Source organism: Alligator mississippiensis, chromosome 11 (assembly GCF_030867095.1).
Source record: "Alligator mississippiensis isolate rAllMis1 chromosome 11, rAllMis1, whole genome shotgun sequence".
NCBI lineage: Eukaryota > Metazoa > Chordata > Crocodylia > Alligatoridae > Alligator > Alligator mississippiensis.
Window position 1 is genome coordinate 24197750 of NC_081834.1, and position 27985 is coordinate 24225734.

General features: G+C 41.8%; 1 protein-coding gene across 6 annotated transcripts in view; it reads right to left on the reverse strand.

Annotated features, from left to right (window-relative positions):
- The window catches only part of WDR72 (WD repeat domain 72), a 284931-nt gene that overhangs the window by 207479 nt on the left and 49467 nt on the right, over nucleotides 1-27985 (reverse strand). For all 6 annotated transcript variants that reach the window (XM_059714686.1, XM_059714683.1, XM_059714684.1 and 3 more), the window contains 6 exons: nucleotides 20499-20663; nucleotides 17694-17800; nucleotides 14536-14614; nucleotides 10981-11155; nucleotides 10025-10101; nucleotides 1678-1797 (listed from right to left, as the gene is read on the reverse strand). In XM_059714686.1, coding sequence (XP_059570669.1) covers nucleotides 1678-1797; nucleotides 10025-10101; nucleotides 10981-11155; nucleotides 14536-14614; nucleotides 17694-17800; nucleotides 20499-20651 — 711 coding nt within the window. In that variant the 5' untranslated portion in view covers nucleotides 20652-20663. The remainder of the gene's footprint in view (nucleotides 1-1677; nucleotides 1798-10024; nucleotides 10102-10980; nucleotides 11156-14535; nucleotides 14615-17693; nucleotides 17801-20498; nucleotides 20664-27985) is intronic.

Genomic DNA, 27985 nt, shown 5'->3' on the forward strand with positions numbered 1-27985 from the left:
AAAAAGTAGTTCTGCTGGCACAGTACATAACATCACACAGCTTCTTTATTCCATATTGTTATGTTCTCCCAAAATTCTACCATTTGCAGCACATGCAAATTTGCTGTTTTCTGCAGACAAAATTCTAGCACATAGATACAAATGGAAGAACACACATAAAGCCACCCTTCTGCAAGAATACTCAGCAGGAGATGGCAACCCCATTTCCAGTTTTTCTGGAAAAAAAAAAAAAAAAAAAAATCACATGGCTTGCTTATTCCACAGGTCTCTGCACATGGAGTTGCAAAAGAATATGATAGGGTGTACCCAGAGCAGCCTAGGATATTGTCTGCATATATAAACACAGTGACCACCCTGTCTGAGTATTGGTTGATATTCAGAGCCACCCTACATAATTTATTCCAACTTTGGGAAGGAATAGATTTCAGAAAGGGAACTTCTTTCAGCTGTTCATTCAGACTACAGGGCATATTGTGTTTGGTGTAAAGTGGTACGTATCTGAGAGTAAGCATTACTTGGACTTCCAAATAACTTATGAATATGCCCCATATTTCAAGCATGCTTTTCCCCTAGGAGGAAAGAAGTGCCAATGTCCTTTCTGCTTTTTAAGACTCATACATTCATTAAAAACAGAGTGAAAAAAGTCAAAGTAATTACCTTAATCAATACAATTGCCCCTCTAACACAGAACGAGGTATCAAATACTTAAATATGCACCTCTAGGGCAGTGTACATATCTGACCTCTTATAGAAAGTTCAATAAAATGTAATAGAAAATGAGAACTTTTCTATTTTCTGGACCATCCTGTAGAATTTAGGAGAACATTAAGCCCTTACTATACAAGTTTTAAGAGTATAAAAACAAGCTTTAGCAAAGATCTTATTCCCTATTAAGTTTCTACAGGTTCTCAAATACATTTTGATAGTACCCTAACCAAAGCCTACTGAGGTCAATATAAAGATTTCCATTTACTTCAATGGGCTTTGGATCAGAGCCTTACTAAATACATAGAGTTTTCCTATAAGAAATAAGAGAACACAGCAGAAAACAGACAGTCATTGTAAAAGATCACTTCATTGGAAGTGCAAGAACAACAACAAAAACAAAAACTCTGTTTAGAAATGATATAATGATGCCTCTATCTGTGATGCATTTATTTTCTCTTATAGCTATAAACAAATGGGTTTGATTCACTGCCTAGGTTTTGCTGGCTTACATTAGCAAAATCTGGGCTACTGGCCTTATTGGAACACAATTATCTGAATGAAGGGAGCTCACAGACTGATTTCTTTGCTCATATTTAGGCAGCATTTGTATATATTTGCTTCCCTGTAGACTGTAGCATAGAGAGGATTATGAGGCTCTCAATACTCTAACATAGTTGTATGTTGGAAGTATTCTCCTGCCAAGCAACCAGCTCTGTATCAAGTTAGTTTAAACTATTAAGGAACAAATAAATACTTTATCATCTCAGCTAGAGAATTAAGGTAACTGGTGAAGATACAAACCAAGCTGTTTTCTCTGATACACTAAATAATTAGTAAGCACTGTTTCATTTAAGGAAGAAAAATAGCTATTTACACAGAAGGAAAACCAATCATGTTCACTTTTCCAAAATGTACCAGACTGTTACCAATTTTCCATGGGAAGTATATAGTATTTGTGTAATGCTGTACCTTCCAACAGTATGAGAACACAACTAATAGGAGTCTTTCTGTGTATGTGCAAAATCGTACGGCTCGGCAGTTTGTGCAGTCCAAGGATTTGGATTCGTTTTCATACACACTTTGCCTCTCCTATATATGAAAGATAAAAATACCATGATCAGTCAAGTATGAGTATTCTGGATATTCAAGCTTTGTTTTCTTTAGGAGTGACACCAGCTATCAAAAATATTTTATAAGTAAACACTTTCAAATTGCAATGCAAAGTATTACACTAAACACTGTGTTGTAGGTAAGATTCAAGGACACTGTACAGTGGGTGGACATTTGTGGGGGAAAGAGAGAGGCTGACATGGAGGTGGCCATCATCACATCCTCAGTTAAAGGAGTGTCAATGGGGTGGACCAAGAGAGGTCTATGGGCAGCATCTGCCACTATGAGGACCATTGATCCATTTAAAGCCAAAAGAGCTATAGCAGCTAACAAGCTTACAGTACCAGATGCACAATAGTCAAGGGAGGATTTCTTTCCCCCGCACGCATACTTATGACAAACCATGGCACAGGCATTTGAGCTGTATGCTGGATCAGCGATCTTAACCTAAACTAATACTTTCCCATCACTTTTAGGGGTAATTTATATTCTTATCAATCTATTTTTGAATCCGTGGATCATTTGCAAATATATATATTAGATCTTTTTTATGTTTTTGGTGTGAATAGCCAAGGCTTACCATGAAATCTGCTTTACCCAAATGTTAGAACTGTGTTGGAATTATTTTTAATAATTATTGATCACATAAATGAAAACTAACATTTTCTGTTGTGAAAGAGACCACTACAAACCTCCACAACAAGGGCTACAATGGTCACACAATCCTAGCTGTTAAATTAAAAGCAAAAAAATATCAACATCACAGGCAGGGATGTCATGCCATCCTCTCACTCAGCCTTGAAGCTTCAGGAGGGAATTAAAATTAATGAGAATTCTGCTCTCTAAACACATGAAGCAGCTGGATTCTCACTAACTCCATACCCTCCCACCTCTAAAGAACAGCCCAGGCAGAAAAGTAAAGGGACAGCACAATGCCCACATATGCTTACATTACATCTATTTGTGACCAGTTGTTGCAGACTGACCTAGAATTTTAACAGCTCTTGTTTTCTAAGATTGGTCTTTTGTGAGACTTTGTAACAAAGAGAGATGCTTTACAATAGAAACAATGTGGCATTTTCTAAAGTGACATCACACTCAGCAGAAGCTCCTAAATGAACTGTTCCTATCAATTAATGAGTGTATATTTGAAGATGCTTCACTACTTGCTGAATAAGATTCTAATATATCTAAGGGTGCTTTAGGGAAGGATAGCGATAGTTTGACCGTTTGGCTAACCAAACAACAACTATCTGTCTTCTTACAGTGTTTTGTGGAGATGGGTAAACATTTACCTCCATTTTATAGCTGGTGAAACTGAGGCATCAAGAGGTGAAATGATTTGCATTTTCTGTTAAATTTTCATGAGATAAAATATAAAAACAGTCATAAAAGTAGGGCACTTAATAGTGGATTCACCCTCCTTTACAAGTTAATGCTCTAATTGCTGGGCTACAGCATTATGCTCACACTTTTTCTCCTGTCCCATGAATCTTGGCTGTGTGGTGGCAGAGCTTCTAAAAGAGAAGACAGTGCTCCCACCCCAGTCTGGACTCTGATGGTCAGTGCACTTTACCAAGGTGGGGAGTGTCCACCCCTCAGGCTGAGAAAGTACAAGTTTCCCTCGCTTTATATTGTGCGTGCATTCCTGGAAAACAGCACATCACTCGAATTCGCTTAAAGGGAACCCACTTTACAATGTAACAAATAGGGATACGTTCCAAGACCTCGACTGTACTGACCCCCAGACCCATTTCTGCCCTTTTACAAGACAATTTTGGTATTCAACAACAGCAGACAGTACACACAAGCACAGGGCACTGTCATAATGGGGATGGCAACTACAGAAACACGTGTCGCAGACAATGAGCGAGGAGTGCAGATCCACACAGGAGACTATATTTTGGTGCTCGTCACTCCCACAATGCATTGCACAAAGCAATCAACTGTGGGCTTCCACCACACTGATCATGTAAGAATGAATTTAACTCACATAATGAATTTCTGGCACAAAACGGGTCATCGCATAAGAGCAAATTCATACACACAGAACCTGCATAAAGCAAAGGAAACCTGTACTATAATTGAGGTGTCCCAATTAATGGGCAAGTGCCCTAAACACTATTGCATAAGAGGACAGCACCACCAACTCCTCTTGAAGGTTTTTTTTTAAAAAATGGACTGGAGACAACTTAGGACCTGACTCCAGGAGAGGGTCCCAAGCCTTGAATTAGCATTTGGTATACACACTTAAAGCCTCGAATTAAGACCCTGAAAGGGGGAATTCAAACATACCCCTTCTTCAGGGTTTCCAAGAGCTAGTTTAGGGCCACTTACAGAAGTTACAGTTTTCAAGTGATAAAACCCCTGAAAATGCTCTACAACCACAACATAACAAATGTTCATATCTTCAGAGTGCTTTCAAAATGGCTGATTGTGCAAAAAATTAACCCTCGTTAAATGTAAATTAGTTGAAGGCAATCTAGAGCACAGAGCTTTAGGGAACTTCTGTACAGGTTCTCTGAAAGGGTTAATTGTGGGAGATTCTGCCCACATCCCATGCATTTGCATCCCATGCACCTTTCATAGTTTCACAGTTGGTAGGGTCAGAAGGGACCTGGTAGATCATCAAGTCTGACCCCCTGCCCTGGGCAGGAAAGAATGTTGGGGTCAAACGACCCCGGCTACGTAATTATCTAGCCTCCCTTTGAAGACCCCCAGGGTAGGAGTGAGCACCACTTCCCTTGGAAGTTGGTTCCAGATCCTAGCCGCCCTGACAGTGAAGTAGTGCTTCCTGATGTCTAGTCTGAATCTACTCTCAGTCAACTTGTGGCCATTATTCCTAGTTACTCCTGGTAGTGCTCAGGGGAACAGGGACTCTCCCGCTCCCCGCTGGTCCCCCCTGGCCAGTTTATAAATGGCCACCAGGTTCCCTCTCAGCCTTCTCTTGTGAAGGCTGAACAGGTTCAGGTCCCATAGCCTCTCCTTGTAGGGTCTGCCCTACTGCCCCCTGACCATGCGAGTGGCCCTCCTTTGGACCCTCTCAATGCCATCCACATCCCTCCTGAAGTGCGGTGCCCAGAACTGGACACAGTACTCCAACTGTGGCCTGACCAATGTTGCATAGAGGGGGAGGATCACCTCCTTGGACCTGCTCATGATGCATCTGTGGATGCATAACAAGGTGCAGTTAGCCTTAGACCGTGTCTTCACATTGGTGGCCCATGTCAATCTTGGAATCAATAATGACTCCAAGATCCTTTTCTGCCTCTGTGCTGACAAGAAGGGAGTTCCCCAGCCTATAGGGATGCTGCTGGTTCTTCCTCCCTAGGTTCAGTACCTTGCACTTGTCAATATTGAATCCCATCCTGTTCTCATCCACCCACACCTATAACCTGTCTAGATCTAGTTTTAGCCTGTTCCTCCCTTCTAGCGTGCCCACCTCTCCCCACATCTTAGTGTCATCCGCAAATTTGAACAAGGTACTTTTCACCCCCTCGTCCAAGTCGCTGATGAAGATGTTAAACGGTGCAGGCCCGAGGACTGAGCCCTGGGGGACCCCACTGCCCACATCCCTCCAGGTTGAAAATGACCCATCCACTACCACTCTTTGGGTGTGGCCCTCCAGCCAATTTGCAACCCATCTGACTGTGTAGGCATCAACACCACAGTCACTTAATTTTTTAATGAGAATGAGGTGAGAGACAGTGTTGAAGGCCTTCCTAAAGTCCAGAAAGACTATGTCCACCGTGACACCTGCGTCTAAGGATTTTGTGACCTGGTCGTAGAAGGCCACCAGGTTGGTCTGACAGGACCTGCCCCTGATGAACCCATGTTGGTTGCCCCTAAGCATAATCTCCCCTGCTGGTCCCTCACAAATGTGCTCTTGGATAATTTTCTCAAAGAGCTTCCCCAGGACTGAGGTAAGACTAACAGACCTATAGTTTCCCGGGTCCTCCTTCCTCCCCTTTTTGAAACGGGGACCACATTGGCCCTTTTCCAGTCCTCTGGCACCTGGTCAGAGCACCACGAGTACTCATAAAGCCAAGCTAATGGTCCCGCAATGACCTCTGCCAATTCCCTCAGCACCCTGGGGTGGAGATCATCTGGACCTGCTGACTTGAACACATCCAGCCCTGCCAGAAGTTCCCTAACTAGGTCCTCTCTGACCCTAGGCCCGGCAGTGCCTCTCCTGAGTCCATCTGGAATCCTAGTGGGGGATGTCCTGGTCTCTGCTTAGAAAAATAGAGGCAAAGAATTTGTTAAAGAGGTCAGCTTTGTCATCTGGTGAAACCACCAGATTGCCAAGCGTTTCCTGCAGGGGCCCCACATTACCCGGTGCTTCCTTTTAACTCCCTATGTATTTAAAAAAGGACTTCTTGTTATCCTTGATCCTGGTTGCTAGTCCTAGTTCTGTCTCCACCTTAGCCTTCCTAACAGCCCCCCTACAGTCTCGAGCAATGGAGGTATAATCCTCCTTGGCGATGGCCCCTCCCTTCCATCGGGTGTACGCCTCCTTTTTTAGCTTTCAGATGTTCCTGAATGCCTTTGGTGAGCCACGGGGGCTTTTGAGCACTCTTGCACCCTTTGACTTGCATTGGGACTGTCACTCTTTGGGCTCAGAGGATCGTCTCCTTAAGGAACAGCCACTCGTCTTGGACTCCCAACTCCCCTACCCTCCAAGGCCTCAGTGCCTCCCTGACTAATCTCCTTAGCTCATTGAAATCAGCCCTTCTGAAGCCAAGGGCTGCTGCCTTGCTGCAGGCCTTCGACACCCTGCACTGGATGGTGAATTCCAGTAGACATTAATCGCTATCACCCAGGTGGTCGAGAACCCGCAGTCCCCTCACCAGGTCGTCGCCTATGCCAGGACCAGGTCCAGCAAGGCATTTCCCCTAGTGGGACTGTTCACCTCCTGGGTTAGGTGCAGGTCCTATATCTCGGCTAGGAACATACGTGAACAGTCAGACCTCACCTGCTCATGCAGGCGAGCACCAGCCCAAGCCCAACCCCAGGTCTGTCACAGGGAGGTGACAGAGAGCTTCTTCTCAGTGCAGCAGGGGTGGGAGGGACAAGAGGCAGGTGGGGAAAGGTAACCTTCTCAACCTATTTGCACTGGAAGCTGGGGCAGGGAGGGATCCAACCCCCCATACTCCACAGACCCAGCCTGGCCACCTCTGCTGGGGTCTTCGTGGAGTGGTAGCCAAGGCCCATGAGGCAGGGGAGCTTGTATTACTCTTCCTGCCTCAGCTCCCAGCATGGCAGCCACCACTAGTATCTTCAAGTAGGCTGGGACCAGCCTACCTGCCAAGACCTCAACAGGGGTAGCCAGGACAGGCCCTTATGGCAAGGGGGCTCTAATTTACCCCCTGCCCCAGCTATCAGTGCTTTACAGCACTGGTGGCTGCTGCACTGGGAGGTGGGGCTGAGGGAGTAATCCAAGCCCCAGCACCTCACAGGCATGAGCTGGCACACCCTCAAGACCCCAAAAGAGGTAGCCAAGCTAGGTCTGCAAGGTGTGAGGGCTCAGATTCAGGGGTCTGCACAGCATGGGGGCTTGGGGGGGGGCGGGCGGGGGAGGGGACTCGGAAGAAATCCCCGGGTTGGGGACTGCTTTCTCCTGAAGGGGAGTGGAGAACCAACCAGCCAGAGCCAGCAATCAGCTTGCAAAAAGGTGATGGGGGTTGGAGGTGCTCTGGTCAGCTTTCAGGGCAGGTGACAGTGCCCCTTGGCTCCTGGCTTTGGCCAGTGCATGGAGGCGATAGTGGCCCCTGCATCCTGGCCTCAGTCAGGGCACGGAGGCTCCGAGCCCAAACCATCAAATGTTAAATGTCTGTTCATTTTGATCATACTCTGACTTTAAGCTCTTTGCATAAAGCACAAAAGTTGCAGTTCAATTGGAAGTGATCTCTGATCACTTGTGTAAGTGCCCTAGACATACTCTCAACTGTATGTTTGCTGTTCTCGATCCCATCCTAAGACATATAACTCTTCCCACGCGCTGGACAGGTAGCTTTGGTGTGTAACTGGGCAGCAGATTTCACCAGTGTAGTCAAGCACCTCAGCTCATTTATGGATCTAGCCTCCAATATCCTAATTCAGACAAAAACAAACCACTGGACACAAGATATAGCACAAACGTATGTCAAAAAAATCATCTGTGAGACTATTAACACAGAAAGCTACACAGAATAAGTAGCTCTTTATTCATAGGGAGTAAAAGACTACAGAATGAAGGGGGTTGCATGAAAGAATATGAAAATGCTGAGAGGAGGAGACAACTAAAAGACCATTTTGGGGAGAGAAAAAGCAAGAGGGAACAGAGAAAGAACTTTGAATTCAGGGGAGAAAGTGAGCAGAGGAGGTTCAAAGGAAGAAGCAACAAGATCAGGGCCATAAGAAAGTGTTATGATCTGAATTTCAGTGTGGGAGATGGAAAGGTAAAGTGCAGGAGTGACAGGAGATATTTCAGGGATCAAGGCAGGAGATGCAGGTTAGGGACTAGAGAAGGAGCAGGCAATAGGGCCTGCGGGCCAGATCTGGCCTGCCAGGCACTTTCATCTGGCCCACAGCATCCACCAACTATTTGTATCCTGCCCAGCCCTTCTACCTATAAGGGTGAGAGCAAGGTGCCTACCATACACCGCCCCCAGTAACATACCCTAGTGTGCTTCACTCCCACTCCTGCGGGTGGAAGGGCCAGGCCTGGGCAGCATGCACTTTCCAGACAGGGCTTCTGCTGCCGCTGCTGCAGCTGCCGGGGGACTTGCTCAGCTTCCCCAGCATCCCGCTTGCTCAGGGCAGCAGCTAAGGAAGGGACAGGAACAGAGGTGGTGGGGGAGCTGCAGCTGGGCTGGAGCGTGGAGCATGGGGCTGGGGCTGGCGGCAGTGTGGAGCCCACACTCAGGAGTGGCAGCAGGATCTCGGGTGACCAGAGTGTGGGCTGTGAGGGAGGGTGGGGATGTGTGGGGACCCCCCCAACACTTCCCCCCCATGACGCACAGCCCCTGCAGGTGGCAGCAGCAGCGGGCTGGGACTCTCAGGGTGTTTGTGCCTGGCACAGGTGCTGGTGCCCAGTGGCACGTGCTTCTCCCCCGCCACCCCCCACTCACCAGCCACACACACACCCCCCCACACCCCATCCACAAACAAACACCCCCCCTCACATCCCACCATCCATACCCCCCACTCATGCACGTATACACAACATACAAAACTAAGACTTTATTTTTGAGTTATTATGCAGTCATCGCTATATACACTATGTGAACACAAATCATGACAAAAATATTTTTTGTAATAAAATTAAAATGTTATAGTAGGTGTTTGACTTTTAGTGTGTGGTTTGTTTTTTTTCTGGTTCTAAGATGGCAATCCCCCCTACCAAAAGGAGAATTTCTGGGGGGTCAGGGAAATAACTTCCAGTGGCACAGGTCAGGGGTTAGGGGCGGGACTTCCAGTCCCAAGATGGAGACTAGGGGGCAGTGCCACTGTCAAAGGCCAGGACTACCGATGCAGCCCTCCACAGCTCACGAAACCTTGTAAAGCGGTCCTCCAGTCGAAATAATTGCCCGCCCCTGGGCTAGAGTTTAGCAGGGACAGAAAGGATAGATTTAAAACATTTTACAAATGAAGAGAAAAGGTTTAGCAAGACTCTTAACCTTTTCAACAAAGGCAGTTACAAAAATAACAAATCAATTGGTGAGCCAGGGCTCTTATTCCATGTGGAACAAGAAGCAATGATCAGGGATCTCCAGGTATTACAATCTTCTTCAGGAGCTATAGTCTCAGTCCCCTGAATTCTCAACTCATTAAGGTCACTGTTTATGGTGTCACAGAAATGCAGTCTAAGCCACCCTTTCTTTTCCCCTCTACAATCTGCATTTCACAGGGGTGAAGCACCTAGAATAAGGGATGGCTTGTTGCAGTTCTGCCACCAGTGAGAAAAGCAACTGCCACACAAGGAGAACAGGCTCAAAAACAAAAAGTGCTGAAAATGGTGGCTATAGTAGGTGGTGAAGCTGTGGAAGTCTAGCACCTTTCTCAGTGGTACAGAAGTGGTGAGCAACAACAACAAGCTCTCTGTTTAAAACATATTCCAGAGGCCTTATTTTCTGCTCCTGGTTTTACATCTTGAGAATATATACATATTCTATGTTTTACAACTTTCTTTTAAATTAAGGCTTCTTGTTTCATACAAACTGACCTGTATACTACTCACTGATGAGGACAGGTCCCACACTTTAAGATCTCCAGTTATAGATACTGCTACTAGTGAATCTTCTGTAAAAATATAATAAAAAACTGGTTAATATGAAACTAAATTAAACCATGGTGACTAGAGCCAAATAAAAATCCCAGGACTACCATTGATATCTTATAGAGGAGGTGTACTTTGTAAAGCACTGTTTTCACAACTTTAGCATGAAGGAAAATAGGCTATTTGCATACAGAAATATCCAATTATGAACTTAACTGCAAATCTCCTATACAAATATTTGATCATGATCACTATGTGAGGAAACTGGGTGAATAATTGCTATAGCACTTTGCACATGTAACAAAAGGAATCAAAACTCATGGCAGTGGTAAAATCTTTTATTAGACCAACTAGATATTTGCACAAAAAAAAAATTATTTGCAAGCTTTCTGGCACAGGCACCCTTCATCAGGCACAGGAGATTGCAAAGGTTATAAAAGTTCTCCTAGGTAGAAATACATTCATATTTCACCTGGATACCTTGCACATATAACTGCACTCAAACAGATTTGGGAAAAAAAAAAAGGCAGACCCACCGGGGTTCACATACATTATCTTCCTAATATTGCAACCGAAGTCACTTACTCTGGTGGCATATCATGAGAGCTACGTATAATCAAAGTGCAACAAAACAGTTCTCCTCTGCTAGCCAGATATCTATTTAAAAAAGCAGCAAACACAACATTAAGGTTGATAGAAATTAAATTTAAAATATTTTGGCAAGTGCTGATGTATTTTGCATCCTTAATATTTTTGTGAAATACAAAAATATAGGTTCTCACGTTAATTAAAATAAGGTGTAGAAAAAACCTGTGGGTATGCACAGTGCTATCTGAAAATTCATTTATTGAAAGAAACAGTATGTCCACATGCTACACTGAATATGTATCTACAGTGTATACCTTGAATCCTGGTGGAGTGAACAATGCACATACAATTGATCCAATCAGAAGACTGAGTAGATATTAAAGTGTGAAGAACAGCCAAAGTCTTAGCATCGATGATAAGGACATCCTGATATTCTCCACAACAAAGAAGCCAGCCATCTCCTGTCATTCGGAATGAACAATGGTAATACTGTCCAAATGGAATTAAATAAGTAAAGGTTAACATACAGAGCTACACAAGTTCCTTTGCATATTATTTTTAGCTTCTTCCCATCATACTCTTTTACAAACCTTGGTTACCAAGGCAACAGCATTAAACAGTATGTTAATGCTTTTAACTTCATTAAAACTCTATGGGTGCCCCAAAAACATTTTAAAAAAATCAGAGAAGGTAGAAGCAGCACCTCACTGCTTGGGTTAGTGTCACTAACACTCTGGAGCAGGCTACTTAGCTCTTACAATAGTAAGATGAAATTCATGCAGACTGTAGGTGCCTGCTCATAGGAAGTTGTTCACATAGACAGTATATCAAACCTGAAATCCATGGTCCACACTAGCTAATAATTAGCTTCTCGGTTGACTTTGAGAAGTTCATTTGACTCCATTAATCCCCAAGTAATTTTGGTCTTACTGATTTGAGAAACTTTTCTTTTTCCATGTGTTTGCAATACTACTAGTTATGAGCAGGCACTCAAATCTTAAAGCCTTCAGGTTAAAAATGCAAAGGGTTTATAGTAATTTATTTTCCAGGAGGAATCCTGGACATACTAGTTAAAAAAGCTTTAATGTGTTAGTATTCAACAGATTTCCTCTCTTTTGGGGATGAGGATGGGGGAAGGAGGGTTAGGGCAATGTGTCAGAGGGGGAGGCTAGCTGTTGGGAGCTGGTGCTCATTAACTAAGGTGGGTGTTATTTTTGGCAAGGATTATTAAAGTTGTAGTCCAGTCCAGCTTGGTCAGGAGTCCCCACCATTTCTCCCTGGCCAGGCTGAGCTGGGACTGGGCTGGGGCTGCTGCGGACATGTGGAAGCAAGAGGTGAAGGGATAGGCTGCAGGGGGGAACAGGAAGTGGGTAAGGCAATGAGCGAGGGGTGAATAGGCTGAGGCATGATGAGCAAAGAACAAGGGGGGAGGCAGCAAGCAGTGGTGTCAGGCACAGGCATGAAGGGACAGGAGATGGGGGGCATATGACAGGAGGGCATATAGCAGAGGCAGGCAGCGGGGGACAGGCACAGGGGGGTTAAAAATTCAAGGTTTCCTTGCTTTTCGGTAAATATTTGAACTTTTTTGTATATTTGTATGCATAATTGTTATAAAACTGCTCAGGGGAAGCACAGTCACTTCAAACAAATCACAAAAACTTACATGAACATGGTATTTTGAAAAAATCCTTGCAGGGTTTTTTATTCATTATCTCTATGTACTTTAAATAGGGGCTGGGGTGGCACAAGTGTAAAGACACATGGTTGACAGCCCAGAGATAGCAGGTTCAAGGCCATAGCAGAAGCACTCATGGTGCAGGCCTGTCAGATACCAATGAATCTGCAAAATCTGCTAGATATCTTTTCAGCAGGACATGAGAAAGGAAGGAAGGTTGTACTTTAAATCATGGATACAAAAACTGTTTTATCTATTACACTTAACTGGCTAATGACTGAAAATTACCAAGAGTTCAGTAGATGAGGAAGAATGCAGAGAATGATCATAACCTGGGAATATTCCTTGGGCTCCACAAAGACAAACCAACATGTTTGCAAATGCTTGTTGCTGTTTTTAAAGAAATTAGCTCTTAATTGGTAAATTTGGAGGAGAGATCTCTCATTTGCTTAACCACAAATTAAACATCCCTATTGCTCTTTGTATTAAAATAACATTTTAAACAGCAGGTGCTGAATTTGCACTGTCTTGACATTTGCCAATTACAGCTCAAGCTTATATGAACTGCGGAGGCAACCTACAAACCCTGATTTGTGAAATGTTAATTAGCAATCAAACAACAGTTTTTGTGCTGATACCATCAAAATCCTCATGTGTCTTTAAACCGTCAAAGAGAATAATCTTCTGTAGGAAATATTCCCACAAATATGACAGGATATTTTTACTGTCCTTTTTAAATCTCTACAGGTGAGACGCTCAACTCCCTTTCAATGCCACTCCATATCTCCTAATAGATGACAGGGCTATTTTTCTCTGGAGTTGAGTATATTACTTCTCTTGCCCTCCTAAGCTACTTGGCCTCAAGAACAAGGTCTGAGACTCCATGTCTGATCTACATATGTACTAGTACCAGACAGACAAATAAGCAAACCCATATTGTAACCTCTCTATAATCCTTAAACCTATATCTAACTGAGCCAAAAGAATAATCATTAGACAGGCTGTTAAAATGCTACTGGTACTGAATACATATGATAATATGATGTAATTTATATTTATTATTTTATTAAGGTCTCAGAATCTGTTGATAAAACTATAACAGTACATTTAATTCTAAATATGCTGCATAATGAAAGATTGAAGAATTAAGGCAATTAAAAGCTATCATGGAAAACTACGCTGATGTTTGCTAGTATTACCTCTACAAGCTTTAAAACATATAGATTCTGAATTTACTTATAACTTGAATTGCATGAAAGCTCAGTAAGGTCTCAGACTTTCATCACTTGCAAGTTTCATTCAACCTAGACCTTCCTACACAAGAAAAACAGCCTTTTAATTAACCTAGGGGCCCTAAGCTCTTCTTTCACAAATATGTCTAGAAATAAACTAGCCCTCTGAATCAGATCTATTTATGCTGGTCTCCTAAATCATATACATGTATATTTCTCAAACATACACCCACACCCACCCACCCACACACTCTAATATCAAGGTACTCAGAACATACCTGGATATAGTTCAAAGCAGACACTTGAAAGGGAATTTGCTGAAGAAAGATTTAAAGCAATTTGGCATCTAAAAATAAGTGGTCTGCTGCTGAGCTCTGCCATGAATGAAAGTGCACTTTAGGAAAGGGAAAGAGTCTCACTTTCTTGTAGGTTAGCAGTTAGGCAATCAAAACCCTCCAATTAAGTTTTAAAAAGATCTTGAGCAAATTATCCTACAAAATGTTTGGCCACATGATTTGCATTTATACAATATACTGTTAAGACTGGTAACATTAAACTTATATTTTATGTATGCATGCCTAATAAAGAATAATACAAAGACCATGGGCCTTACTGCACATCAGCACCTGAAGACCAAATATCACAGGCAATAGCTATAGCGGTATTACTTTCTAGAAACATTAGTGACTGGAAAAGAACAACTTCATTTGACTAAGAAACGGAGATGAAGCACAAAAATGAAAAAAGTTTTAGTTTGTTTCCTAGCTGTAAAATGAGATAAGGAAGAGTAATAAATAGCAAGAGACTACATATGCTTTGTGCTAAGTTCTTTCCTTATGAAGTATGCTATAATCTTAAATCCACATATACTAAAAGAAAGATAGAAGAATACTGTGGTAACAGTGTGTGCTACTTGCATTGTAAAAGTATTTATACAGTCCATGAAAAGTTGCTGTACTTACATAGATTGCTGTATGCCTATAAGGAAGCTTTGCGTTCTCAATGCACTGGCCACTAGTGACATTCCAAACACACATCTCCCTGCCAAAGATAACTCATATTATTCTCTGTCATTTCAACTCAATTGGCTGGAATAATTTTGTGCCCCCAAGTTTTTCTTTAGTGCTGTACTTAAGTGCAGTCTGATCGTTTATGTGGCTTTTTGTTACAGATTACTGGGTAAGAAAATGTTGTGGTCATTAGCACAGGATGACATGCAGTATCTGTTTCTTTTTGTTTTGGTAATTACACCCTGCTGCTTCACAGCAAACCTTACTTTAAGGCCAACTCTGGTCTACAACAAATTGTAGGTATACTGCCATTATGGCTCGTCAGTGTGTCAGTATAACCATCATTCGTTGGAACTACATCCTACTGAAAATGATTCATTTCACTGAACTTAAACTACACATTCTGAAAAACATAATGTATCTTCTGCCACACCAAACTTACTTCTTGAAATAAGCCATCATATTCTGTTAAGAAGAAACAGTGCCACCGTGAGGCTATTTCTGAAGCCTATGCTTAACACAAGCACTTCACATAAACAATACAGTATTTTGCTATACTTCACTGTATTTATAAAGTTGTAGGTTATTATTTTAGGAATATAAGCTTTTAACCATTTTTGTATAATTATCCATTCTACCTCTGTTTAAACAATATGCAATAAACTGTGAAACCAACATCTAAATGTTGTATAACATATTTCTCTTGCAAATGAAAGCTTAAAAGTATGCTGAATTATGATAGCTCAGCAAATGTGTTAAAATCTGAAGTCATTAATAGAGTTAAATGGTCATCATCACTCTTTATAGAAAAGAAACAAAATTCATGATAGTTATAAAATAATATTTATCCAGTTTTTTGGGGAGAGTAAGAGTAAAGTATATCTCATGTAAATATATCAGAAGAAAAACCTATGTAGCGATTTAAATTTGACTAATAATATTATTTTCATATAATAAGATAACTCAAAAGGATTATTTTATTTATAATTTCCAGGTGCACCTCAGTAACAAAATCCACACAAGATATAATCCAAAACCTTAGACCATAAACAAACTGTTGTGTATTAATCATTTCCAGGTGGTCAAATGATCTTTTCCACTGGTAAATAAGGTGCAAAATGACTGACATCAGTAGTTACTATATTTTTACATGGTTTTATTGACAGCAGAATTTGAGCCACAGTTTCTATACATTTTAAATTGGCACTCCCTTTATACCAAAAGGAGAACAACATTCGATAAATATTACATCTTGGTATCTTCTCTTTCTGTCAGATACTGTCCACAATTTGGTCCATCTCAAATAACTCCAAGCCTGTCCTTTACTCACTGGGTGTATATGCATTACTCGTACAAAGAATAAGGGCCAAATTACCATTTTTCCCTTTTTTTCTTCTATTATATATTGTTTCATTTGAGCTATTTTTTATCATCATATATTATGTTCTGTTTTATATTTTTAAATTGATAGAATGTGTAATTGTATTGTATACTTGTTAGTAAAAGCATATATTAGATATATTTGATTATATATAACTCGATTGTCAATTTTACTATATTTTTAGCAAAAGCTGTAAACAAACTACTACAACACATCAGTGGATACATGAAGGTGGAGACATATTAAAATCTTAATTAAACAAATTCAACATTTTATAGAAAAAAGGAAACAAAAATTGCCCATTATGCATTCTCCTAAGAGAAATAAGCAAATGAAAAACAAGGAAAAGTCTGCTATTTTGATGTGGCATTAGAGGAAACGAGATCTTCTTCCATGCAAAATTCTTAACCTCAATCCAAGAGATAGCAGCTTGAAGGTTCTAAAAAAGTGAATGATCCACAGCCTAGAAAACACAATCTGACAAAGCTTGCATCTTCTGAAGAGTAAGCATCCTATTTATACTCATTTGAGCTTCATGTTGCAACCTTCCAGAGCTTTGTGAGGGATGCTTTGCCCTTATATGGTACACATAAGAATTCACCAGTGGTTTGGTGGCATAAACATTTTAAGAAGTCTGAAAACCTTTTGTTCTGATGTAAATGCATTCCAGCTACTCACTACAAATGTATCCAATAGTAGAATATTAGAATATGAACACCTTTCATTATTTCTTCAAATAAGAGCTTCCCATAGCAACTGGCTTCAAGAGAGTCACCCAGGTAACTGGAGAAGACAAGCACAAGATAGATGAGAAAAAGAGCCTTTAAGGAGAAGGGTAGTAAAGAACATCCCAGGGAAGCCTGAGTTTCATGCTAAAGACGTAGATTTAGCTACTTTGTGTGGGTTCCAGATTGGAAAATAGAGAAGTGGGTTAGGGATACCATTCTCTAATGGATTCGCTTGGAGATGGGGATCGCCAAAGATCCAGAGAGCGACTACTAGGTACTACACAGGCAGGGTAGAGAAGAAGGTATGTGACCCACTTAGCCAAGTCCTACCCCAGAGAACATGAGCTATGTGAAGAAACTGAGACAGAAAGCACTGCACTCTTTCTCCAAAAAAAGATGCTCTTAATGTAAGCTGGCCAAAACAAACAAACACCAAACAAAAAACAGTTTAGAGGACATGAGCATGCTTCCTTTGGAAGCAGCCTTCTCTTTCACACTACTGTTTCTAGATCTGTTAAGTACACTGTGAGTTTGGACACTTCAATTCCTCCACAGCCTAATTGTCTCAGGAGCTATGGATTACTAAAGGGTATCTTGTCCCTGCATCCAATTTGTGCTCCTGGTTTACAGGGTGCCTGGCTGGACCCTTGGACTACTCATTCTTCTGAATAAGCTTCTGGCAAGCACATTAAGTCTCTGGACCGATCAGCCTGCTCTGAATTCCAAGGAGCTCATCATGACCTGCATGTAAAGACTGTTCCATATATAATATTATATATGGAACAGTCTGTACATGCCGTCTGTACATGAAAGAAGCAGAAGCCCTCTTTACCGAGGAATCCTAGAGAATAACTTCACTATACGTAGTAAAAAACCTCCACCCGTCCCAGATGACGAGGGAGTGGATTAAAAATTTGCTGCTAAATGCAGACTGCAACCTTGAACCTGGCCACGTAGTTTGTGATTCAAGTAGCAGGTAACTGAGTACTAATAATACCTACCCATTTTCGGTAGCACTGACCACATATGGCTGTTTCTCAAAGTCTCTTGCTTTTGCCAAACATGTTACTGAAGCAGTGTGGCCAAAGAGAATTTCTCTTGATGAAATCTAGAAGAGTAATGAAATATATTTTACATAACAAGTACTGGTTTGTTTGTTTTTAAGTAAAATAAAGTGCCCCAGAACTGGGAAACACATCTTTATCACAGAATAGTTCACCATATATCATCATTTACAAAATTCAGACAGTGCCCAGCTGATCTGGGGATGTACAATCATAGGTATAAAAGGAGCAACTCCTTTTTGCATGTTTGCACACAGGAAAAAATGCAGTCCCTGTAAGTATTATTGTGACTTCTCCTTCTGAGTGGCTTCTAAGGTACAAGATACCATACAGGGCACAGGGAATAAGAACACACTGACTCTATAGCTTATTACTTATTTACTTCCTTCATCAAATGCTAGGAACAGAGTCCATCCCTAGTATCCAGTGAAGTAGGCTACTGCCTGCAAAATTTCATGTCTCTGAATTACGCTATGGGTGCCTATACACGAGGGCAGAGGCTGCTCTGATGCACTGTGAGAACAGCGCAACAGAGCAGACTTGAGTATGCAGGAGCAGTATAATTACCGTGCTCCAGCAGCCTCCTGTGTCTCGTGTATCAGCATCCCTGCACTTCAAAATAGTAGCGGGGGCACTTGAACTAAAGATCACTGAATGACCTTTAGCTCAACCATCCTGCCACTATTTGGAATCACAGGACACTGATACACAAGACACTACAGCGCTTAATCAGAGCAGCTCTTCAGAGCCGCTGGGATTAAAGCGCCCCCCACCCCCAATGCCCAGAGCACATGTAAAAGTGTCCTAAGCTTCTTCTCTGCCCTACCTTCTGTCTGGATTCAGGGTAATGTGGTTAACCACCTGTGTACTCAGACAGTGAAAATGGCTGGATACCAAAAGAAAAAGTATCAGCAAAGAACCTAAGCACAAGTTTGAGTGTCTAAATAATTCCATTAACTTTGATGAGCTACATTAAAAGCAAAAACCATTTCTTGATCTGAAAGCTTAACTTGACGGCGGGCATGGACAGAGATAAATCATATTGAGTGAATGGTGTGTATGTGTATACAGAGACTTCCTAGCTATCAACTAATCCTCAATTCTTGTGTGTCCACTCTATTCTACAATAAGTGGAAGCTAACCTATGGTAATTTAGCAGTTGCTTCATTCAAGTCTAAACTATCTTGGTTTAGCTTCCACTTATTGTGGGGTAGTGCAGACATAAAACAATTACCACAGATTAACTGACCCTGAACTTCCCTCCTGAAAATTCATGTGTGTTCACCTGTTCATACCCAGGACCAATAACCTGCATCCTAATAGTTTTTTAAATCATGAAGTGCCCTTTTTTCCTGCCAAAATAATGTTAAGGAACTAATTTGTGGTTAACAAAAAGAATTTAAGTGCTTTGGTAAAAAGGGAGCACATAACATTCTCTTAAGGGGCTTAGCAAAAGACGTGTTCCCTCTGATATCTCTGTCCACCTGGATGCTCCAGGATGATTCCACTGGAGAGATGTAGCTTTGGCTGAGCAAAAACAGGTCAACTGAGCCCAAAAGAGTACCACAAGACTGCATCTAATTTTGTACACTTGAAAACACAGCAGGTTAAAAGCAGTTAGTGATGTGTTAAATCATATATTTTTGTTATAAAGTTATAACAATTTAATTTTAAATGTTTCATCCCACCTGGTTCATCTTTCCTCAAAAATTTCAGAGGTGAGCTTGAGAGAAAAAGTAAATCTTTCCATTTCTCAATTCTTTCACTCCTGTTAGCCACATTTGTGTAATGAGTATTTATTCTCAAACTCTAAGAGAACACTGGGCTACTGACTTTAAAGCAAAGCTCTTAAGGACAGGACTCAAATTTATTCAAATATTCTAGCTGCTGTCTTCCATAGTACTTGATCACAAATAAGGAAGCCATGACTCTCAGTTATCTGTAGATTATTTAAGTCTGCAAAGAACTGGCTGATCACATGAATTCTGCATTTCATTCTATAGAATTCTGCATTCTGAATTTTCATATTTATTATGTTGTTTCATTACTTTCCTTCGACAAAAGTAAACACAAACTTTTACATATATTCTAAATAAGTGCCATGGTCTAAATAGGCTCATGTACACACCACATGTTTTGCCCTTTCATGCACTGCAACTGCATGTCTGTTTCCATGAGTGGGATTTCCTGATGCTTTAAAAGTCTTTCTTGTGCATTAAACTAAAATTCCTTGGACGTAGTTTTGTCTGGCCCACCAGGGATTACAGTGTCGTGTCCCAGGATTCATTGCGTGCAAGCACAAAGGCACTCAAAGAAATGTAATGAGCCTCTTTGTCCACCAGATGGTTCTGTGACTTTTTTGTAGTTCAACCCTTTGAATAGCTTTCGAATTGCTTCCGCTTTTTTTTCTTGTGTGGTTTGCCAGATCCCTGCTTCCACAGCTGCGTGGCAGGACATTGGCACGGAGTAGGTGGGGGCCCCAAGATAGGGGGGCAGTGCTGGACCATCCCGCTCTCCTGCAGTGCTGGCCATGGACCTAGCTTAATTAGTTTTAAAACCTAGTGTGTGTAAGCACAGATGCAATGCTCCAAAATAAACAAGTTTACATTTTATAAATCTATTTAATTTAATGAGGATTAAAACCCGTGGTGTGTATAGGAGCCCAATAAGATTATTATAAATTATATGGAATACAAGACTTCAAAACAGACTGCTTTGAGAAGCAGAACTACCAACAAAAACCTTTAATTCTGAGGATAGATTCCAAAGACATATTTGTCCTTCTTGACTTCCTGTAACAATAGTTTGCTGGTCCTCTGTAACCATTATGGCAGTGATGCTGTGAGAGGGTGCTCTTTTCCCCCACAATGCTACTGCCTGCACCGAGATCTTCATAGTGAGCAAAGCCTGAAAATAAAAGGGAATTAAATTAGTTCTAAGCCACATGAAATATGATGAGTATGTCATGATGACATCTGAAAGGGATGGCAACGTGACAGTGCAAGGAGCAAGAGCACTTGAAATCCTGGTTCTTGAGAAATGTTTAGTTGCTGCTCTGTCCCACTGTTACCTGCTTATTGCTATTGGTTATCAAAGATTAAATATACTGGTTAATATGGGAACAACCAGGGCTTAATCCCACCAGGCAGCAACAAAAACAATCCATATCCATTTAGGTCATTATGGATTACATTTCCTAGTATAAAACAGCTGATCAAGCAATGGTTGTTCAAGCAGTAGTCATATGCTATATATTTTCTCAGAGGAAGGATTATAATTTCAAACCTTAGCTTTAATTTCCTTTAATTTTGTTCAGTCTATTTTAATTTGCTGTTCAATTAACTGTCTTTGCTGTTTCCATATCTTACTTCAATGGATGAAAGTTTGGAGTAGTGAAGATATGGTTATGTCATCATACACGTAAGAATAAAATCAAGTCTCCCTTTTCCCTTCTTAACAGCCAGTTCTCCACAAACTCAAAGCTTCCTCACAGTTAGCAGTCCCACCTTCTGCTTGCAATGCATTTCAATGCAGCTCACAAAAGGTTTTTGCCAGTGCAGAACAGGTTTAAAAAAGAATCTATTCAGGCCAATCAGGAGATTCCTATACACTCCTTTTCCTCTCTCACATGACCCCCTCAGGACTCCTGGAGCAGACTTTCTTGCTGGAAACTCCATGTGCTCAGGGGGCAAGTAGCAGCATGGAGTAAGGTGCATTAAATAATGATTCAGTTGCTACAGTTCAAATGGAGTCTCCTTAGTATTGCTCTGTGTATGAAATGCTCACAAAGGGGTGGAGGTCCTCAGCTATTCCTTCTATCCTCAAGTATCTGGCCCTGTGGAAAGAAGGCTTGGCTGCTCTTGACAGCAGGACATCTTTGTTTCCCAATTTTTGTCAAAATGGACCAGGAAAAAGAGGGCTTTGCCTGCATACTGGACCTTCTTGCCTAATCTCAAGGCTTTAGCATGAGACTCAGGCTTCTTCAGTATTTCACCAGACTTTTGGTGCTACAGTAATAATAAACATGACATTGTCTAGATGTTTGGCTTTGCCTTAATGCCTCTGCATCAGTATGGCTGTAACTAGATGTTGCATTTGTCCTTGAATAAACCATTTTATTGGGACAAAGTGCAATTGTTCAGACATCCATGTCTGCTGTCCCAGGATAAATCCTAAAAAGGTTCACAGGTTAAGAACTACTAACAGTTTATACCAGGACATCGCAAAGTGCATCTGAATGGTTGTCCCAGCACTGCAACTTTGAATCAATGGTAGAAAAACAGCAGTACATTCAGCTGCTCACTAATCCCTGTTCAGAAGTGTGATTTTGTGAATGTATTTACTTGCCAATGCTGGGCATCCTGTTCTGGGACAAACATAGGCACAATTTGTCCAGTGACAAATGTAAAGTCTGTTCCTAGTTCAGGATGACAGTAAATGAAGTGAAATCCACCTTTTGCAGGCAGTTGAGGATTCCCTCAGCCCAGTGTTTCAGGTGAAAAGAATAAAGAGAGGCATAAAAGTATCAAAAGGCCACAGAGCTAGGGAAGTATAACCTATGGCATGACCAGTGGCAAGTATCCCGGGATAACAAGGAATAACGGCCACAAGTTGTTGGGAGAGTAGGTTTAGATTACACGTCCGTAAGAACTACTTCACAATAAGGGTGGCTAGGATCTGGAACCAACTTCCAAGGGAAGTGGTGCTGGCTCCTACCCTGGGGGTCTTTAAGAAGTGGCTTGTTGCCTACCTGGCTGGGGTCATTTGAGCCCAGTTTTCTTCTTGCCCAGGCAGGGGGTCAGACCTGAAGATCTGCAAGGTCCCTTCCAACCCTGCTTCTATGATTCTATGAAGTACTTGGTTCCCATGAAACCTAAAGGCTGCTCCAAGTTACATTGGAGGTAGAGGTAGTGAGACCATCAGTGGCCTCAAATGGGAATATTGGAAAGATAACTTCAACTTACTGCCCAAAAGCTTTAATTCTCCTTTAGTTTGTGCCTGAAAATGAAAATCATATCAGGATAACTCAGGGAACCCTTTTTGGGGAATACTCTTAGACAACTATAAAGTAAGCAGGAAGAATTCAGTGTTTGTTATATTCAGCTAAACTTGGAGTCTGAGAATATAAATATCAGCATCTTCTCTCTTCCAAACAGCAAACCCAAATCTTCTCTGTCATTTACACACAACAGAGTACATAATAAATTAATTGTTCCCTTCTGACTCTCCTTTAAATTAGGTTTGAACAGACTTTGCACAATTCTAAATGATTACAGACCAAGGAAGAATAAAGCCTCTTATTTTTTATCAAAATATTTATTGCTGAACATCTGTGATGGACTAGGGACTTTATTTGAAAATGTTTGTTTTAAAAGTGTTCATGTTTTAATAAAATTCCCTGACTATTAACCCTTCTTTCCCTCTGTACAAGCTAGAGTCTCCACCAGGTGGTGGGTGATCAGACAAGATGGACCTCCAAGATCAATACAGAATTTAATACCTTTGTTGACTCTTCAGCAAGGTGGGATTGAAGGTAACACCCTAGAGACATTAAGGCTAGGGACCGACATTCAAAATGCCTGAGCCTGAATTGATTAAATCTTCGCAGGTTAGTCTAACCTGGCTAGGCTAAGCCAGTTTGTAACCATACAGACATCCCCTCTAGACTGAAGAAATGCCAGCACGTGCCCGCAGTGGCTCAGGCTAGAAACCAGGAGATGCTAGAGCAGCACCCCGCCCCCCTTACAGTTCTGAGCTGAGGGGGGCCATGGGCCAGGCCTCAGCAGGATGTTCTAATTAGGGAGGGGTGTAAACCCCCACCCTGCCTGCACCATCCCAGGCTTTTCCCTGCTTGCTGCTCAAGGGGCAGGAGTGTTGCCAGACCTCAGCCCCTGGCTAGCACTCTAAGACAAAGAGCGGGTGTGCAGTGCATGTATGTGTTGATGATACTAAGCTTTTCAATCTCCCTCTCCCTGCTTCTTCATACTGTCTGCAAACCTGACAGGTGAGGGTGCCAGCAGGGGATGATAACACAACATTTATCAGTCAATCAACCAAACAAAAGCCCCTCTCATTAGTTCAAGCTCTTCTTAAACAACTTTTTCCAAGGAACAGAGGGACATTACCAGCTGACCTGTTGATTAGCTCCAAAAAAGCCCTAAGTGAACACTGTTCTGTCCATCTGTCCCAGTGAAATTGGAGAGACACACACACATGCGCGTGCACGCACACACATACACACACACCCCTCTGAGCATTAGCTAGCATATCACATGCCTAGGGTCCACACAGATGGGTTCTGTGCTGTGGGAGATGGGAGGGAAGGAAGGAGAGAGGGGGGAATCCCTGATTGAGCAGTGAGGGGTAGGGCAGGGGGAAGAAAGACAGACCTAGTCAGAGCACTGGCTAGGAGCCAGAGGGATGGGGCCAGCCTTGTTCTCTGGAGTAGAGAGCCCTGTCCAGGGCTCCAAAGCTTCTGGGTGCTGGGGGACTCTGGTTTAACTTAAACCAGGAAGTGGTCTGGGACAGACATAGCATAAACTGGTTGGAGCCAAATCCATTAAGTCTGATACTACATTCAGCCAGGTTTATCTTAAACCAGTGCTAGCCATTTTGAAACTGGTTTATGTGCACTGAACTTATGTTCTGTTACAGGTTTAAACCAATTTGTGATCACTTAAGCCTGTTTATGTGTAATGTCTGTCAATAGCCTAGGGGAAGCATCACAAAATACATCAGACCATACATTTTAACATGGCACACTTGCAAGGAATTTATGGTGCGATAATATGGCAAACCAGCCAAAAAAAAAGAGATCAGATTTAATGGGGAATATCTTTTGTGACTGGTTTGTATTGTGCTTTAATTTGAACATGCGGCATGAACATCCCAGGACAGGAGCCTGAGTTCAAGGAGCCACTCCACAATATGAGGATCCCTGTACTCACACGCAGCTCATATGCATCCATGTCCTTTGAATTTGCTACCTTATGTGTGGAGCCTGAGATGGGGAAACAGCTCCCTCATTTGGGGTTCCCCTCCACCCAGCATGTTCAAAAAGCATGAATGCAACTGGCCCACACGTGTCCTTTGAACATGCTGGTATGTGCAGGGCCTGAGTGGGAGCCAAATCCCCCCGATCTCAGATACCCTACTCACTGGGACATTTAAAACTATGTCATGCAGTTCAGACACAGAACATTTAAAGCCAAATGGTTGATCAGTGGGCTAGGGCAGCAGGCAGTCCCTGGGTCCTGGCCACAGCCACACCTTGGCCCTTGAAAAGCAAATGAGTAGCCTCACATTGGGAAACCCATCCCCCAATACTGGGAGGCCTGGTGAACCTTTAGAAGTCCAGATGCCAGCAGACATGTGATAGGACCTGAGGAATATTGTCCCAGATCCCTAGAATCACATGCCCTGCCATGGCAAGGCAGTGTGCACAATTACTCGGGTGGGTCCAGGATAAAATTCCTCAGTACTATTGCATGATTAAATTAGGATCTGTCAGGGTCCCAAGGCATGTAAAAACAAAATAAAATTTTAACCCAAATCTCTGAAAAAAAACTCTGAGAAAACTGATGATCTACTTTCACACTGCTTTGTTTTGGATAAGCTATTGTAGATAAAAGATCATTTACCAAAACATTACCAAGGGCAAAATATTACTGTCAATTGTTATGTTAATGCCTGAAATTTTACAGACATTTTGTACATGTTGCTTTGTATTTGGCCTTTCTGAAAATAACATAAATAGAAGGCATAGATGTAGTATCAATAAGTCATCATTTTTTACAAGATATTTTCCCCCCTCAGATCACAACATATCTTCCTGATCAAATTAATTGGATCCACAGGGTGCAGAATTACAGATATATAATTTTGTACAAAAGTTTCTCCTATTAGGATATGTGGCTTTTGAGAGTTACCTGGAAACACTTTGCATAACTCCACACACACACACACAGTCAGATAGTATTCAGCTTTATCAAAGCTATTTTGTTATGCTGATGCACCTGGAGCAAAATTTCGTATATTTTATCAACTGATATATATCAAACTATCCTTTTAAAAGGTAAAATCTGTTTCCACAAAGTCAAATACTGCCCAAGGCATATCTGTGCTACATGTAGCTTATCGGAACATGTTAAATTCCTCTAGTGCTGCCCACTCAAGCATGCTTATTCTTGGTATTAGCCCATAACACAACTTTAAATCAAGTTCCTCACTCTCTGCCTCTCCCTGCTCACGGCCTAATGAACTCCTTCCTTTGGCATGTCAGTGAATCATGATACTCATGCTCCTTAGTAGCCTCCTCTCAAATAACCTCACTACCTTGCACAAGCCAGTCTTTCCCCAACTCTGGCCTGCTTACTCAATATGCACAAACTGTCCTTTGTTGGTTCCTTGTTTCAGACCAGACTTAAAACAGCATGTTCTTCTAAGCCCAATGCAGAATGTTATTTGTCTGGAAAATAGTTTTATGAGGAAACTGCAGCTCATACAAGGAGGACTACAGCAATTTTAGTTTGCAGCTTTGGATTCTTCAGGCAGAATCTAACTTTCATTAAAAATGAAAGCTGGGTGCAATGGCTCCTTAGGAAATGTCTGGGCGGCAGGACTCAACTTCACCCCTGACTGCTTTGCTGTTCTCTCTGGCTTGCTCTTTTCTGGCTTCCCAACCCTGCTTGGTCTCCAACCCCACTCACTGCCTCACCCTCATCTTCCCAACTCAGCCTGCTTTCAGACTGATCTTGCAGCTTCCTGACCCTGCTTGTCCCTAAACTCTGCTCATTTCTCCTGCCCCTGTCAGCACCTCAATCCATGACCTAGCATGACAGGAGAGTGCACAGGTTTGGAGGGGACAGGGGTGGCAGGGAAGGAGCGCACATTTCTGAGAGCAGGGTTGGGAGTGTGCCATCATACTCATGCCAGAAACTCCCACATGCCACAGCTGGTGCTCTTAAAGCAGCAGCTGGTGACTGTTTTGGAGTTCTTGGCATGGATATGCTGCTGGGGTATGGACTCTGCAGAAATGAGGGGTGATTCTGGCACCCCTTCTAACTTGGCACCCAGGGCATGTACCCCTCCGCACCCACTCCTAGTTATGCTACTGCTGAGTTGCACTATAGCAGTTAGAGCTATGTGGAATTACTACATCCTTCCTCTGCAGAATCACAGCACCCATGAGGTAAGCTTATCTTGGCCTGCCTCCTCTCTCTCGCCCTCAGGGAAACATGATTTGCTCATCTCAAAGTTTCTATTCTCTGCCATACACTTGTTATGTAAGCATGGGCAATTCACATTCTTCTAAACTTCCGTTTCCCATTTCTAAAATTAGAACAGTGGTACTCTCCTGACTCAAAGGAGTGATCTGTGGATAATTTGTTCAAGTTTTGAGTATGAGACACTCAAATACTAAGGAAAAAGTAAAAAAATACAGAGGGATATGAAATGTAAAAATTTGTGCCTGATCTCACAAAAGTCCAAGGTAACAACCTGTCGTTAACCTTTTTATTATGTATCAAGACTGTTCTAGAGCACATGAGAAACTCTTCTATTTTGGTGTCTCTTGTAGAGCTTTATCACTTATAATTGGGAGGGATGTATTTTTTCTATAAAGAAAAAAAAAATCTTCTTAGTTCCCAATATAAATTTTAGAGCTCACCTGACTTCATATACAACAAGGTCCCTTATGCTAGGAATTCCCTTTCCAAGAACTGCTGCCTCAACAAGTTTGTATAATGAAAAATTGATTCTGACAAAAACCTCCAACCAGTAGATACAGATCATCCTACAACATGTGAATAAAAGTACCCCAAGCAGAAATTTATAGTTTGTAAAAAACATCACATACACACAAAAGAGACCATCATGCAGGTAAGGCAATCAGTCTGTCAGAAAGCTTCCTAAGGGCTTGCATTTTTTATTTTTTTCTTTACTAGAACTCTGCATTCTTAGATTGCACATTTACTATTAATGAGAGACTGCATCAGAAAATAGTCTACATTTTATCTCACTGGGTGCAAAAACAAATGTGGTTGATAACTATGAATGAATTAAGAGAAGTGGAAGAATTACTCCCTGTACTTAATTAACATTTACATACTATTTAAGGAAAGATATGTTGGTTGAATTGATTAAAAGTTTTTGAAATCGCTTTTATAAAAAAAAAAAAAAAGTGAGGGTGCTTCCTCTCTAGAATTTTTTTTGTCTAGAGGAATTTATAT